At 41.8% G+C, this 17,981-nt stretch overlaps 1 protein-coding gene across 1 annotated transcript in view; it reads right to left on the bottom strand.

Moving 5' to 3' along the window:
- Positions 1 to 17,981, bottom strand: part of DEPTOR (DEP domain containing MTOR interacting protein) — a 127,864-nt gene that overhangs the window by 71,715 nt on the left and 38,168 nt on the right. The window contains exons 2-3 of the mRNA XM_079796341.1: positions 12,148 to 12,326; positions 10,972 to 11,095 (exon numbers count right to left, since the gene is read on the bottom strand). Coding sequence (XP_079652467.1) covers positions 10,972 to 11,095; positions 12,148 to 12,326 — 303 coding nt within the window. The remainder of the gene's footprint in view (positions 1 to 10,971; positions 11,096 to 12,147; positions 12,327 to 17,981) is intronic.

Raw genomic sequence — 17,981 nt, 5'->3', positions numbered from 1 at the left:
ATCCTTGTCAGTTTGGGCAACAGTCCAAACCAGCCAGAAGAACCAATTCCAAGACTCTGGGAGAGGAGGTGCCATTCAAGTGATGGGTGAAAGATAAAAAGGCCAAACAAGTTCAGTTTCTTAAAAGGATAGTTTATATACTAGAGAATGCTAACACTAATGCAAAAGTGCATTATGCTAAGCGAAATAAGTCAGTCAGGGAAAGATAAATATCACATGATCCCACTCATTTGTGGAATATAGTGAACAACATAAACTGATGAACAAAAACAGATCCAGAGAGAGAGAAGCATCCATCAGACCGTCAAATCTCAGAGGGAAGGCAGGGGAGGGTGGGGGGGGAGGGGGAGAGATCAACCAAAGGACTTGTATGCATGCATATAAGCCTAACCAATGGACACAGACACTAGGGGAGTGAGGCACGAGTGGGGGGTTGAGGGGGCAATGGGGTGATAAGGACACATATGTACTATAAAAAATACTGTTTGGGCAGTGGTTCCATAAGTGTGTTCAGTTTATGAAAATGTGTTGAACAGCACACTTATGATATGGGTATTTTTATGTATTACACTTCAATAAATTTAACTTTATAGCTAACGTTTTACTACAAATGTAACTGTAATAAAGTTAAAAATGTTATCTGGATTTTTTTTTTTTTCTTTCTGCTTGACTCTTGTTAGGGGCTCTGCAATTATTCAGTGCTTTTTGTCACTTTGGTGCTTTTTTTTTTTTTTCATTTGGTGGAACTATGCCTTTGCTTGTGTGAAAAAAATATATATAATTAAGCAGGGGTGTTTTCATTTAGCAAATAAAGCAAGAAAAGCAAGAGACACTTCACCTCTTGGAATCTCTGTGTTAAAGACAAAGCCACCTACTCCAGGGAGCCTCCACACAGAGCCTGAGAACATGGATGAATGCCCTCCTCCCTTAAAAACTTGCAGCCCCATCTCCCATTTGTTCATTCAAAAAGTCCCACTTTTACATTGCTTCAATACCTGCCACCTCCTTCAGAAGGACGTCCCCCTTCTACTCTGTGCATGTTATCTCTCCCCCTCCCCTCATTTGCTGCAGAGTGTTTGGGGAAGCCTCACCCAGTTCCATCCGCCTTGATCCCCTCAGGCTAGAATCTCAAAACTTAAAAACCAACAAGCGCTTTTTCCTCCAGAAAGACTCTGGGTTCCTAATCTCTACCAGATGGAAGGAAGTGACCACTGACTTAAACTAGTCATTGGATTCAAAGATGGCTAGAGATAGTATTCTATTTCTACAGGCTCACTCACAGAACTTAAATTTTTAATTTTTAATGCCAATTGTGGGAAAGTAAAGAGCCTTCACTATGACCAACTTTTGGCCAGAATTACTCTTCAGCAACCGGAGATGTAAAGCATGTTACTTGGCCCATCTCAAGTTCTCCTTCCTCACCTACACATTGATGGTGAAAATTTCTCCCTCTCAGGGACGTAATTGTAGAAAGAATTTAAAGAAATAATGTATGAAAAATACTTGGGGTGGTGGCTAGAGCAGAGAAGTACTCAGTAAATAATGGCTCTGATTATAATTCTTATCTTTTGAATATTTATCATCAGAAGCTAGCATGAGTAAATATAATCAGAGTGATCTTAAAATAGCAAACATATACTCCTGATTTCACTCAAATTTGAATGTTCCACAGGCTAGGGAAAAAAAGTATCTGTCCATTGACTTCTTTCCTACATAAGAATGACCATTCATCCATTTATCTATTCATCTCTTCAACAAACACTTATTGGGCACATGCTATGTCCTGGACACTGAGGCTCCAAAGACAAAAAACTGACTCAGAAATGTTGAAAGTCTCAGTCAGTGGCTGGGAAAGAACTCTGACCCATGTCTCTCCAACTCCAGAAATCTTAAATGGTTTTTCCAGTCTGCCAAGTTGAAAAGTAACTACAGAGATAGTTGGGCAAAAATCAATGTTATGGAAACTTGGTTCATAGCCTTGCAATCACACAGGATTAGGAAAACTTGGCAGAAGTCACCAGTACAGTCAATCTCGATCAATGAACCTAGTCTACTGTTGAAGCAACAACATGTTTACCCTTTAAATCAAGTAATTTCTAAATAATCAATCAGAACTAGAAATCTGTAGGTGACAATTGAGGGCTGGTGACTTCTGTATATATATCTTTTTTATTGTTGATAGTATTACAGATATCTCCCATTTTCCTCCCTTTTCCCCTCCTCCTCCCAACTCCTACCCTCCCCCCCCCCCCGCACCACCACCCCCCCCCCCCCCCGCTCTGCCCCAGGGCTGATGACTTCTGACAAGCACAGCTGACCTACTACCTGCTCGGCATGTGACCAAAGCTCTAATGTCATTGCCACATATTGTGTAGGAGGGGGAGGGTGGCATTGTCAAGAGACAGCAGGAAAACCTGGACTTGGTAAGAGATAGGTCCTGCCCCCAAATAATCCTTTCTTTTCTTTTACTAGTAGCTCCCTTGCTCCACCCTTCTTACAACAAAAACCTTCCATTTTCCACGACATTTTTAGTTGTTAGATGGGATGCTGCCCAAGTCATGATTCACTTAATAAAGCCAATTTTTCCAGTTAACTCCATTGAATTTTGTTTTTTAACATTCCTCTGCACATAGAATGAAACCACTTAAAATTTCAGGCCCATTTACAAATCTATCAAGTTGCGTACTGTTTACCACTATTTAGCGGTGTTCATTATTGCTATCGCCTGTATTGAAGCTGTAGAATCTTTGCAAAATGGAAGCTGCAGACTGAAAACCAGTTAAGATCATGGTCTCTGGAGCTAGAAATCGGGTTTCAAAATGTTGCCCATACCTGGCCAGTGTGGCTCAGTGGTTGAGCATTGACCTATGAACCAGGAGGTCAGAGTTCGATTCCTGGTTAGGGCACATGCCTGGGTTGCCGGCTAGATCCCAATGTGGGGTATGCAGGAGGCAGCCTATCAGTGATTCTCTTTCATCATTGATGTTTCCATCTCTCTCTCCCTCTCCCTTCCTCTCTGAAATCAATAAAAATATATTTTTTTAAAATGTTGCCCATGCTTTCTAGCTGTGTGAAGGTAAGCAAGTTAGTTCACCTCTGCCATCTCAATTTCCTTATTTGCCAAAGGGAGCATAACAGTATTTACCCCACTGGTTCAGAATGAGGCTTTAATAAGATAACACATGTAAAGTACTTGGTACACAATAAACATCAATGATGCCCTATGTTTGCTGCTTTCGTCATTATCATCAGAATCTCCAGGTTTATTCCACTATCTCTTTAACTCCTGTTGAAGAAAAAAAAACCACAGGCCCCAAACTAGATTAAATAGCTGATCTAATTGCCGTTTCAACCTCTCCCAGAAACTTAATCTTAGTCAACCAGTATGGAATTTTCTGGTCAAGCACCAGTTATCTGTCACATGGGCCCTCTCCATCCCCCTTAGAAAGGAGAGGCAACCTATGATAAAAACCTTCCTCTTTCCCCAAAGAAATTACGTCCTGCCCCCAAATAATCCTTTCTTTTCTTTTACTGGTAGCTCCCTTGCTCCACCCTTCTTACAACAAAAACCTTCCATTTTCCACAACATTTCTAGTTGTTAGATGGGATGCTGCCCAAGTCATGATACGCTTAATAAAGCCAATTTTTCCAGTTAACTCCATTGAATTTTGTTTTTTAACATTCCTCTGCACATAGAATGCAACCACTTAAAATTTTCTTCTTAAGCTATTGGTAAGTACACAGAAGAGATGGCATGAGAAGAGATGATGGCCCTTTAATTTGTGCATTTTGTTTTAGTTGTTGAGAGATGGGGCTCACACCTCTTCCTATCTTGCAAGAGAAGCATAGACAACTCGTGTCCCAGACTATCTTTTCAAGAATGTTTGTGTAATGAACAGGCTTGGATGATAAAGGTAGTGTCTTCCCTCGGGAACAAAGAGGCAGATCTGCTATGGTCCAGTATAATACAGATAATGTCTCCTTCTGGGCCAGAGAGCAGGTCTGCTTGAAGACTATTACAAAAGATTCAGGTTCCTCAAGCTTGCAATTCCTCTTTTGTAACCCAACCCAGGCAGGTGTCATCTGGCCCTGGTTGTGCTGTTCTGTGGGAACAAGGCTTGGTGAACTGGTTCCAAAAAATGATGATACTTTAGTTATTACTACTGCTGAAGGTAATAAACCACCCTTTGTCCCTAACACAGGGGTCTTATGTCTTCTTTCAGCATCCATGAAATGACGGCCAGCAAACTTGCTCGCTTGCAAGTAGGGTAAAATCTCAAGACACTTTAACAGTTCTTGGCATTACATATACTGTATCATAATCAACCCCTGACATCCAGATAAGAGGTTGCAAAAGGTAACAACTTTTAACCCACTTTCTTTGCAATCTTTGGACACACTTCAAATAAACCAAGAGGGCAGAAATCGTTTATTGCGAGATTCTATGAGGTTACTAATTAATTGGGCAGCACAGGTAAACTGTGAAAATGTTGTCCATTAAAGTTTGCAAAATAATTCAAACATATTTTCATAATTTGAATCAATTTGCAGAGAGTGGATCTCAGTCTGAAAAGTATGTCTATTCCAGAGTTGGAACAAGATGGAGTCAAAAGCCTGGATACTTTTTTTTTTTTAATTCCAGCTTCATGATGTAGGGTGACATCATTCATTAAATCTTTCTCTAGCTCACGCCCCCCATCTCGACCATGGGATTAATTAATGGTATAACTGACTCACAGAGTTATATGAGGATCAAGCATGTTAATGTATAAGATGCCTTGTAAACTCTGAAGAGGCAAGACAAGGTCAACCTCTGGCAATCCCTGCTTGTCATTAAAAGCAAGCTCTCTGGAGCTCCTTCACGATACAAGCGCGGCAGCTCACAGCCCTCCCAGCCTGCGGGGTCCTTTGTTCATTCAGCAAATACTTACTGTGCCAGGCACTGAGAGGGAACAGGAAAAAGGTCCCAGGGGCACATGGTAGAGAAACCTCTGATAAGATAAAACACACAAAAGGGCTTTTCCCCTTTGGATACACTTTCTCCCTTATATTTCTTTTCCGTCTGTGGAGGAGAGAATATAAAGGAAGCAGTAGGGACTCAACAGAGATTGAATGGCATACAGGCATTTAACCAATTCTTCCAGCAGGTCTCCATCCTGGGCAGAATAAAGAGACACCAGGGGATGGAGAGAGAAACTCCTGCTGCTGAGAAAAACGAAAGTCCTTTAGATTAAAAAAAAAAAAAAAAACTAAACCAATGTCTCTATGAACCAGACCCAGAAGGGATTTAACTCCATGTAAGACTGAGGTTGAATTAGAACTGAGAAGTCTCCGCCATGTCTGAAGATGAAATTAAGGTTAGTTTAAAATGTGCGGTTCAACTATTAGATTGAGTAAGGAAAGTCCAAACTGTACCTCTGACTCATATTCTCTTTTAGAGCTAATTCTGTTTATCAGTATATAGAACACTTCATAATCCAGAGTTTGACTTTTTCTTAAAGAGATCTATTTTGCTAACTGCTGAAAGATAATCACATTTTGTAGTTTGGTGCATGCATCCCAAATATCTTCTAGCATGTGAAAGGGAGTGCACATAGACGCGATGTCATTCTTTCAAGTTACAGATACTGATCCTGCTTATAAAGGTTTTACTTGAAAAAGAAAAAGTATACTCTTTGGGGAGAGTGTGAGCCCTGTTCACGTGCTGTTGTGTCCAGGGTGTTTGTGCCCATGTGAAATTAAGTGGGAAATTGTAAGCCCTGCCTGGAGAGATGCTATGCCTTACTCTTTGCCTCTTCAGTCCACAATGAAATGAAGGTTTAATGAAACCTTGTTGATGAAAAATGCATTGTGCTCTGGATGTGCTCAGACGGATTCCTCAAAATGACAAAGTCTGGGCACTGATCCAGGAGGACACGCCCTCTCACTCACACTCCCTTCAAGCTGGCAGCAGGAGCTGAGCAATCACGCTGAGCTCAGCCCGCTTCGGTGTGCTTATTCATAGTAATTCATTTAATGCCCACAAGAAGTCTCTGAGGTCAATATGATCCATATCTCCATTTACTAGATGGGCAAGTGGAGGCACAGAGAGGTGAAACCACAAGCCCAGAGGATCAGAGCCAGGATTCACACCCAGGTAGCCTGACTCCTAAGTACTACGCTAAGCTAAATTTTAAAATAATGTAAGAATAAGAGGTATCATTCATTTATATTATTATTTACTACTCTAAGAGCAGCAGCTAACATTTCTGTGAGTCGAGCACTATGCTTAGCATTGTACAACCATATTTCGTTTATTCTTCCCAACAGCCTGTGCATGTGGGTCCTGGCCTTATCTCCATTTAAGGCTGCAAGATCAGAGAGGTTCAGCAGCCTACTCAAGGTCACAGAGCAAGCAAGCTGTGAGACTGTGACAGGAGACCAGGGCTGTGTAACTCCAAAGCCCACACCCGCTGTCACTCAGTGCACAGGAGGATTCATTCACCAGCTCACCGATAACTTTTCTCATAGTGAGACAACTTGAAAGAGCCAGCGTCTGCCCCTTAGCATGTGTTCAAGTACCTCTGAGTGAAGGTAACTGGAGTGACAAACACATTAAGAGGTAGCAGAGCCCGGCCAGCTTGGCTCAGTGGTTGAGAATCGACCTAGGAACCAGGAGGTTCTGGTTCGATTCCTGGTCAAGGGCACATGCCCGGGTTGTAGGCCCGATCCCCAGTGTGAGGTGTGCAAGAGGCAGCGGATCAATGATTCTCTCTTATCATTAATGTTTCTATTTCTCCCTCTTCCTTCCTCTCTGAAATCAACAAATATATGTACATATATTTTAAAAGAAGTAACAGAGTCACTGAATTTTAGTTTTGATAACCCGCAGATTTGTCTTATGAAATAGCTGACTGAGAATACCACGGCGGGTGAGAAAGCCAGGGTGCCCCCAAATCAGCAAGGCTCAGCAAAACCGCAGCCAGAAACCACCAAGTTTCACCGAGTCTATTCATAGCACAAGCAGAGCAAAAAGGAAATCCTGACAACACAGCCAGCCCCTCCGAGCTGGTGGGCGGTTGTGGAAGAGCAGTGGCCTGCACACCTGGCACCCCGGGGTCTGGTGTCTCTCTGTCCCTCTCCAGCTGCAGTCACCACCCAGAAATGACTTAACTGCTTCGGGTCCCACGGGCCCCTCCTTCTAGAGCCATAACGTAATGCCCCGTCTATTTTATGTCATTATTTACATCATCTTCATTATCATCAACATCATTTACTACTCTATTATTACTCTATTAAGGAAGTTCAGAGAAAATAATCTAATGGAAATGCTTGGAAGAGCTTCAGTTACTAAAAAAAAAGGCATTGTTTTGATCACATTGACCACAAAGGTTTACCATGAAGGGAAATCATTTCGCTCTCTTTTGCCAGTGTCTGCTTTACAATCCTGGAATATTTTTAATAAAGTTTTATAGAAAGTTCCATACCTGCATATTTACAAACTCTGCCACACATTTTAAGATAAACTACATTTTGAAGTGAACATTGATTTTATTCATATAACCTCCACTAAAGGAAAAAATTTATTAATAGCCTAGTAGCAATAAGTTTGGACTCTGAGCTCTTGGGTTCAAATCCCAGCTGATTTTTACTAGGGAGGTGACCTTGGCTATGAGACTTAACCTCTCCCTGTCACATTTTTCTCATCCATAAAATGGAGCCAATGATAGCATAGAGGTTGTTATGGTGATTAAATAAAGTGGATTTGTCAGGATGTCCAATACAGAGTTAGCAATCAACAAATATTATCAGTTTTCATTTTCTTAAAAGGAAAACAACAATAGGAACATACAGGGTGGGGCAAAAGTAAGCTTACAATTGTGAGTACATGCAACACAGAGCTTATTCTTGTATAATTATTTATTGTATTATTTTCCATATGAACAACTGTAAATCTACTTTTGCGCCCCCCCCACCTGTATTTTGCAAGACCTTCTTTCACAAATGTTAGAGGATCCTAAAATAATATCGAAAAATACTTGAAAAGATGAACTATGAACAAAAGCAGCAATGCATTTCTTAATGTTATTTTTTAAAGTACCCCAAAGTTACAAAATAATAATAGTACATGCTGAGATTCATGGAAAAGATGTCCAGGAAAACAAAAAAAAATGCATGCAATAGAATTACACTAAACAAAACTGATCAAATAGGTAAACTACGCCATCAATTCCAAAGAGCCATGCATGATCCAGCAACCAAAAGTAGGAGCCAAGCTTTGCGAGGTGTCAGCCAGTTCATGCAAGGTTAAGTACTTATTAAATTACTTTTCCTAGTGCTAATTTCACAAGCAGTTTGAAGAAATAAATTTACTTGGAAATTGAGACGGTGAACACTAATGACTGGAGGGCCAACTGCACACAGAGAAAGTACAGCAATACTGATCAATTTGTCCAGGGATCAAAGAGTTTATTCATACTTTTCAGCAAATGTTTACCATCTACAACTGGCCAGGCACATGTGAAACCATAAGACATACAAAGAAAGATAAAGCAGTCTCTATCCTTATGTTTCATAATCTAACACAGTAAACAAAGACGAGATTTTAATATAGCTCTTAGATGGGTGAAAACACAGTTACAGCACCTAATTCAGTCATAAGGGGATATGGAAGGATTCGCAGAGAAGGTCATATTGAACATGCAGCCAGGAGGAGTGAGAGTGAACTAAGGAAGGGGGTGAGAGTAGTCTCAAGAGTCTTCCAGAAGAGGGAATAACATATACAGAAAGTACACCACATGCCACTTCTCTCCTCCCTGCTCTCCAAAGGCTTCCCACTACACTTAGAATCCTCAGTGCACATCATGGCCTTAAGGGTCCTATATGATCTGGCCTCAACTCATCTCCTACTATTCTCCCCTTACTTCCTGCCCTCTGGACACTCTGGCCTCCTTACTGACATAGATGCACCATGCACATTCCTGCTTCCAAGCCTTTATCCTTGCTGTGCCCTCTGTCTGGGATGCTCTTCTACCAGATATCTGCAAGGCTCACTTTATTCAAATGCAATCTTTTCAGGGAAGTTTTCCATGACCCTCCTATCTGCCATACCTCACCAACCTCAGTGAGTCTCTTTTTCTTTCTAGCACTGAAAACCATGTATTCCACTACACTCCTCTTCATGTGATATCCATTTAGTGTCTATCTCTTTAATTAAATGGGGTCAGGGGCTTTGCCTGTCTCTGGTCCAGTGCCCATAACTGTACTTGCATGTGGTAAGAGCTCAATGAACTTTTGTTGAATAATTAATGAATTAATAAATGGCCTGAAGGCTAGTCCAGAGACACACACACAGTTCAGTCAGTGTGAATGGTGCATAGGATATAAGGAGCTAGAGTAAGTCTTTTTTCTATAAGCTATGACAACTCTCTTTTACTTTTCTTATTTGGTCCTATACCCATAACACCCATTCCATTGGCAAGAATAGTTCTGTATCAGACATTTTCTGTTATTGCTAATCCCAATTCCCTCAGAATGGTTACCCAGATCCCAAGAGATCAACTGTAGCTAGAGAAGAGTGTCACAGAACCCCTGGCTTCCTTCCTTGGAAATGACATGTATGCTTTTGACAACATGGAATCTTATAGCTTGAAGGGACCAAGATGATAATCTAAATATCCAACACCTGCTAGGATTGTCCTAAAGGAACTAAAAAAGTAAAAGAAAACAGCAACAAAACATATAGACACACTCAGGTAGACAATGGAGGTGTTGAGGGGTTCCTTCCATTCAAATTCATGTGAGTCAGAAAGATGAGGGTTTTTCTATTCTTCCATATTGGAAGCAGGTGACAGGCAAACTAGTACATCTTGGGCATTAAGTGGTTGGACAATCCCAGCTTGAGAAACAGAGGTGAACAGAACTGGAACAGAAGCAGGACATAGGAGGTTCATAGGTAGCCACCACTTTCATGTTAATATCCAAAATGGTTTTCATCAGTGGAATCTAATGACATACGAGAGTTACTCAGCTAAATACTTAAGTATTTGACACAAGTTATTCTGTTAATTCCCACACAGAATTACATATCTAAGGTGGGTGCTATCATCACTTCCATGTCATAAAAGAGAACCCTGAGGTTTACAAAGGTAAGGTGACAGGGCTAGAACTTAGTCCTTTCTGGCTCTTAACAATTATGCTACTTAATCTGACCACCTGGGCCCTCTCCCCCATGCACCAACCCGCCCATCACAGAGTAAGCTCTTTTTTTTGTGTGATAAATACATATGTTCAACTCCCTGAAACCTTGAAAGGCAAACAGAGTTAAAGTGGGGGGGGGGGGAGTACCATTGCTCCTGCACTCCTTTCTCTTATGGTTGCCTGGGAGGATGGAGGTGGCGGGGGGACAAAAACAAGGAAGGTAGGATGGACTAGGAACCATAGAAATAGCAGATCAGCTCAGAGATGACTGGGGAGATTCAAGATCCACCAATCAAATACTCCTGGGCTACATAGTATATTCATTTCTCAAAATACTGAGAGATTCTTCCTCCACCTGAAATTCTCTCACTACTCATTTCTCGACCCGAACTTAGACTTCCACTGCACTCGACACAGCATCTCCAGCCATTTACAAGACTAACCCTCCAAGTTACACAGCAGTATTTTAAAGCGAGAAGGGGCAGCTGCATCTTCTGATTGCAAACATCAAGCTCCAGCCTTCTGTTTTTACTTCTGGGGGTTTGTTACATCAACTTAAATGAAGAGAACACTATTTAAACAAATTCTTTACTAAGAACCTTATGAAAGTGACGTAATTTCTGGCAAAGAGAAAAGCAAGCGAGTGAGAAAGTTTTCTCATTATTAAAGGAACAGTTATGTAACCATCCCACATGGAAGAGCCAGGCTGAAGTCAAAATGATAAAAGACTAAAAGAGCCTCGCTTCTCTCCAAAAGTTAAGGTTACAGTGGGGGATTTCATGTGTAACATACTTCTCATATAGCCTCTGTCCTCTCATGAAGGCCTTCACTTCGTTGTCCAATGGGAAGGTGCCGTCATCCTTTCTGAAGCGGTAGAAGAGTTTGACATCCTTGAATTCCTTGTGCTCATCACACACTGAAACACAATACACAGAGAGGGGCAAATAAGAAAAAAAAAATTCTTATTTATTTACTCAAATGAATTATGATGCTAATTAAGATTTGTTTTACTACCTAATTTCTCAAGCATGCTACTCTATGACTTAATACATGTAGAGTATTTAGTGTGGTACCTGGAACAGAGTAAGTGCTCAGTATTATTAGCTATTATATCATCATCATCATTATCTATTAAAAAGGTCACACAAAAAAACAAACAAACAAAACAACAACAAAAAAGGGTCACAAAATTCAATTCATCATTCATTCCACAAATTCTGCTTGAGCATGATATCGGGGGAGGCATCAACCATAAAGAATATGAAATCTAGTGAGAGAAAGAGAAATGTCAACATGTAATTAAAATAGGATGTGATAAGATTATGAAGGAGGTGAGGAGATACGGGGGCCCAAAGGAGGAGTACCCAGTACCCCAGTAACCTAGCTTTGGGGACTGGATGCTTCTCTGCAGAGTTTGCATGTAAGTGGAGATGTGAACAATGAGTAGCAATTAAGCAAAAATGAAGAGAAAGGGAATTCTAGCCCAAGAGAATACCGGCATGTGCAAGATCTTGGCCAGGGTTAGCGATTTTAAGGAGACATGTTCATGAATATTCATTGCACCATTGAGAGTAACAGCAAAAAATTTAGAAATAACCTCAATGTCCATGGATAAATGCATGATGGCACAATTATACATGGGATACATAGCAGTGAAAATAAGAAAACAGGAGATACACTATCAGTATAGATGAGCCTTCCCAAAAGCACATTGATCAAGCTGCAAAAGAATAAATACACATCTCTATAATGATTTAAAAACAGTATGATATGTTGCAAAAAGATACACATACTGAAAGAAAAAGTATAAAGAAGTCCAAATGCCTCTTAGAGGGAGGAAGGAAATGAAGCTGGGGAAAGGTACACAGGAGGCAATTAAAGTCAAATGTCTTATTTCGTAAATGGGTAGGTTCATATCTGGAATAAAGATGTAGTCCTTCATTTCTCCTTAAGTGTCGCCTCACTCACCATGATGAATGATGCCCCGGTCTGCTAATTTCTGCATGAGTTTAATTGCTGTCTCTCGGTCAGAAGCCTCTTTGTGCTCAATCAGCCAGTCAATCAGTTCTTTTGCGACGAAACAGTTTGGGTAGGTTTTGAGATGATGTCGCCTATCTTTAATAACCTTTTCCTCATGCAACCTGAGCCTGGAAAGAAAATTTGGCAATCATTTTAGAAATTTTGATGATAACACAAATTATTAAACCCATCCCAGAGAGCAGTGACAGGATGGAAGCTCTAAGGTACCAGAGTGCCATTCAACTATTTCAGTGTCAGTGAGTGACTTCCACACTGTCCAGCCCTGAGGCCCTAGGGAGTGACTCCATCCCCAGATCTACAGGTGATACAGGTAAATGGAAGGGAAATACAACCAGACAACCTAGAGCTCTCCTGCCACTCAGGAGGCTGACAAAAGCTCTCCCACCCCTCCCCTGCCTCACTCCCTTCTGTTTATCTCTTCACCAGGGGGCTTACAGCTTCAACCAGCCAACCAACAAAAACTCTAGAAACTTGCTGAAACTGGGTACTTCCTCTTCATTGCAGATTGCTCAGGGTCCACCATATTTGCATTCTCAGTCATTCATAGAACAGATATGAATTCATTACAATATGTCTATTACCTGCCCATTAGGCACTTCAGGGCATTAGAGACAGACATCAGAAAATACACAAAGATTCTTGCCTCTATGGGCCTTGTTTTCTATACAGGCAACAGTTAATCCTTTCATGAGGTTTATTAGGTTCCAGGTGTTGATTTGAGCACTTTACATAGATTGACTTAATGTTCACAATAACAATCTAATCAGAAGTTATTATTGCTATCCTTTTTCCTCCCTCTCTCCCTTTCTCCCTCTCTCCCTTTCTCCCTCTCTCCCTTTCTCCCTTCTTTCCTTCCTTCCTTCCTTCCTTCCTTCCTTCCTTCCTTCCTTCCTTCCTTCCTTCCTTCCTTCCAGCAGAGAGAACTGAAGTCTCAGAGACTTGCCTAAGACCACTTGCCTAACTAAGATTTGGACCCTGATGGCCTCATTTCAGAGTCCAGCTTTTCAAAGGGCACATCATGCTGCCTCTACCTGGGGAGGAGTAATCAAAAATCCAGCAGATGGATTAAAGCTGTTGAATAAATACAATTTGTATAGGCTGATGGATGAGTGTGGCGGTAAGTGGTTGACACAGAGCATTCCCTATTCCCTTCAGAACTCAGTAACTTTTTTCCATAAATTTTAAACCAGTCTGGAAAAAAAAGTTTCTCCCATTTATCTTCCCTTCTTTGATCAGCCTTGCGTTTTTTTAATTCTCAAGGGAGGGGTCTGAGTTGGGTGAACCATGAGATCACTTTCCTCCTACTTCACCCACATGGCTCCTAGGCTCTTTTCGTCGATCCTCAACATTGTTGAGAAAGAGGAATGCCACATGAGAAAACCACACAGTAACTGCGTGACCTGGGCAAGTAGTGTAATGTCTCTTCCTCTCTCTGTAAAAATAAAGGCAGTTATGGAGTGCACTAGTTTGTTGAGATTTGGGGATATAATGTCTGGGAAGCACCAGCAACCCAGCATAGCGCCTGACACACTGCAGGTCTCACCCTCCTTCCTCCCACTCCCTAAGGAAGGAACTGGATCATACTCTCACTGGTTGTTGTTTTTTTAACAGAGTGCACTAAGTGATATTTAATGGGTTTTGATATCCCAAGGGTCATGATTAGGAGTTAGGAGCATACTGGGCTGGAGCTCTGAGACTCAGCTGCTCTTCCTTGCTAGACACTGTTATAGGCCAAGCAGTGTTCCCCTAAAATTCATATGTTGAGGCCCTAAGACCTGGTACCCCAGAATGTGGCTGTATTTGGAGACAGAGTTTTTTAAAAGGCAATTAAATTACAATGAGGTCAATAGGCCGGGCCCTAATCCAATATGATTGGTGTCCTTATCAGGGGAGGAGATGAGGACACAGACATGCACAGATGGAAGACCACACGAAGACACAGAGAAGGAGGCCATCTATAAGTCGAAGAGGGGCCTTAGGAAAACCAACCCTGCCAATGCCTTTTAAAACAATTATTAATTTTAGAGAGAGAGAGGAAGGAAGAGAGGGAGAAATATTGACTTGTTGTTTCACTTATTTCTGCATTCGTTGTTTGCATCTTGTATGTGCCCTGACTGGGGATTGAGCAAAGAACCTGGGTGTATCGGGACAATGGCTCTAACCAATTGAGCTGCTGGGCCAGGGCCCTGCCAATACCTTGATCTCAGATTTCTAGCTTCCAGAACTGTGAGAGAGTAAACCTGAGCTGTTTAAGCCACTCAATCTATGACACTTTGTTATGGCAGCCTGAGCTGCCTAAGACAACCAATTGTGGAAGGCAGGAGGCTCCTGAGTAGCCTGGGGATGAAGGGCTCAGCTGGGGCATCAGCAGGGGGAAGGGGAGACATCTGTTAACTGCATAGAAAGAAAAGAACCATTTTAATGGAGTTGCTACCACCTATGCCCAGTATTGTACTAAGCATTTTCACACATGCTGACTTCACTGCCATTGGCCTGATGTCTGCATCCCCCCAACACTCCTGGGTTGAAATACTGAAGCCCAAATGTCTAACCACTATGCTGTGCACCTGAAGCTAATATAATATTGAACGTCAACAGTAATTCAAAATTTGAAAATAAAATTTTAAAATTAATTAAAAAAAAAAAAAAGAAATACTAAACCCCCAAATGTCAGTTACGAGGACAGTCAGGAGCATAAGACTAGGGCTATGAAGACCCGGCTCTGGTCCTGACTCTGCCTGTGCTTCCAGGCGATCAAACTTCTGAGCATGAGAGCCCCATGGGTAAAAGGGCATCTGCCCGATCACACTGTCACAACGCTCACTAACCGGATCGAGTTAGCATTTGAGCCCTGAGCACGTGCCAGGCACCGTTTTAATGGCTTTATTGGTATTAATCCTCATGCCAATTCCCAAGGCGGGGCATGTAAAAACCACAAATGATACCCATGTAAAGGTATAATTGTTAGTAAAAAATAAATGAGCCCTAATTAAAAACAAAAAAAAAACCCCATGTTCACAGAGGCACTAAAGTCCTCACACGAATCCTTCTAATGAATTCAGTGACAATGACACTTAACAGGCTCAAAGTGGCAGAATGCGAAACATTAATTCTTAGACGTGATGTCTGCCAGGAATTCAAGAATAATGAAGACCAATTTACTTAGAAGTTGAAATGTGGGATAAGCTACCATATAATTTGGTAGAGGGAGAAATGGGTTATGAGCCAAAAGAGGAGTTTTAGCTCCTGTAAACTTTCCAGCTTTAAAAAATCTATATTATATATGAGATAATGTTTATCTTTAAGTACTCCAGAATAGAACCTTTCAGTTACTACCCTTTGACGAACCCCAAGCTTGGTTCTCATTCTTGAGCATAACTGGTTCCCGCCCTGCTCAGTGGGAAAGCACTAGACAGCACCCCTCAGCCCACCAGGGCCTGGTACATTTCCGTGTTTAGAAAACTGAGCAGAAATATGATGGATGGAAAAGAACTCTGGATCGGGGAGGTGGCATGAAACTTGATATTTTTAGACATGTTACCAGGAGTAAAAAATGCCCAATAACTGTGCTATCATCTTTTTTTTTTCCCTTTTATGCTTAGAAACACAGAATTCTAAAAGTGAGCATTGAGCTCTAGCTGTGTTGGAGACCGGGTGTAAGCTGACTGAGTCCTTGCACCCGAAGGGACCGACAAGAATTAGTCCCTTCCCACGCAGTGTCCCCTGACTTGTTTCGATCTAACTTGTTGTGATGGCACATTCCTATTGTCAGCAGATGAGTAGAATAAGAGAGACCTTTCATAGCTTATCAAAAGTCTGTAAATATTTACCAAGAACTTGACCTCCTGACTTCTCTTAGAGATTAAGAAGAACAGAGAGTACATTCCTCTTTGTTGACCTCCTATTCAGTATTAGTGTATAAAAGGCATTGCATAGTCAATAAAAGGAGCCGCCGTCTCTCGAAGACCTACCGTCCTCCCGATCCCACTGTCCTGTTTTTCTTTCTTTTCTCAATTCCCACCTCCCTACCTCAGGCCGGTTCAACCTGTCAGGCTGGTCCCTGACATAGCTGGGTGGCTCAGTTGGCTGGAACACCATCTGTACACCAAAAGGTTGTAGGTTCGATTCCCAGTCAAAGTTCAATCAATCCCTGGTTGGGGTGAGAACAGGAAACAACTAATTGATGTGTCTCTCTCCCACTCTCTGTCTCTCTCTCTCAAATCAATAAAAAACATATCCTCAGGTGAGGAAAATAAATAAATAAATAAATAAATAAATAAATAAGAGCATTGAAAATTATACATTCCAGAAAAGGTAGCTCAGTAAAGAGGTAAGAATTTTTACACTGCCAACACATAATTAAGTGGCACCAGGGGTCTTTAATAAATATTTGGTGAACAAATGAATGGACAAGGACACTCATAGAAATTACGGCATTTTTTCAAAATGGTAAGGAGGCTTCTCACTAACTTAGTAGGAGTTCCCGTCTCATAACTTAGTAACCATCTACTTTCATGAAATTTATCTAAATCTTTTAAAAAACAATTCATGTTTTGACTTTTAGGGTAATCATTTTGTGGAATTTTAAACGTGTGTGTGTGTGTGTGTGTGTTAAAAAAGTATTTCTTTTTGCTTGAACTAAACTTACCGCTTACAACTATATAGCTTTTCATATACTGACACTCATGAAGATCTCCAAGGAGGAGACAGAATAAGCAATATTTTCACGTTTCATTGAAAAACAACAATTTTGCATAGCTCCAGGAGCATAAGGCTCTACCCAAGTGAAGTGACAGTGATTAGCTAAGCCAAAGAGAATGGCTCCCTCCAAGATTTAAACTAGAGTGAAGTTTGCAACCTCTCCTGGAATCGAATTCTCTAGAAAGACTGCAAAATGCTGAGCTCGGGGCTAAAAGCCATACCTTTAAACCCAGCATTTTGCCTGGACATGTCAGTCACATGGTCTGCCATATCCAACATCCCCTTTGTGTTAAACTGCCTTCCACCCCTTACCCACCCAAGCAGGGTTCAAACCCCCTGCCTGTTTTCTCTGCGTGGGGCATCCCTGCCCATGCCCACGGGGACGTCAACAGGGAGACCGGGAGCATAAGGCTGTACCCAAGTGAAGTGGCAGCGATTCGCTAAGCCAAGCAGAATGGCTCCCTCCGAGAGTTAAACTAGAGTGAAGTTTTCAAGCTTTAGTTGTGCCATAGGACACTTTCTTGAAGCAGAAGTTGCCCAGATGTCAATGTGTAAGGCAGAGCAATGTGGGGTGCTCTGGCCAAAGGGGTTCAGCTCTCACATCCGGAGTATTTCCTGATTTCCCCATCCAGTTCTCCCACATACACCCTCCACATCCTCCATACTGTCTCCATGGAATCCTAGAACAAAGGTCAAAAGTCAGCAGCACCGAGGAGTGAGTGGGGAGTGGGCGGGACAGCACAGCGAGGCTGAGAGGACAGAGAAATGAGCCCATGAAGCTGGAAATGAGAGATGGAAAGAGGCAAGCTGAAGTGCCTTGGCTCTGTAGAGTTTTCCAGCCTTCTTCCAGCTGTGCACACATGGCAATAACCAGAACAACAGGACCAACCCCTGCCACGGCTGTGTAAGCCTCGATTCCCTGGATCCAAAGAACCTCACCTACCCAGGTTCTAAGGAGCGTGTCCTAGAATCACATTCTCTCCAAAGACCTTCCACCCTGACCCCAGGCCTCCTCCCAAGCTTCCTGGCCATTCTCTCTCTCTCTCTCTCTCTCTCTCTCT

Source organism: Cnephaeus nilssonii (assembly GCF_951640355.1).
Source record: "Cnephaeus nilssonii genome assembly, chromosome: 18".
Lineage (NCBI taxonomy): Eukaryota > Metazoa > Chordata > Mammalia > Chiroptera > Vespertilionidae > Cnephaeus > Cnephaeus nilssonii.
Note: the sequence above shows the minus strand (reverse complement) of the source record. Positions and strands in the feature narration are given on the sequence as shown.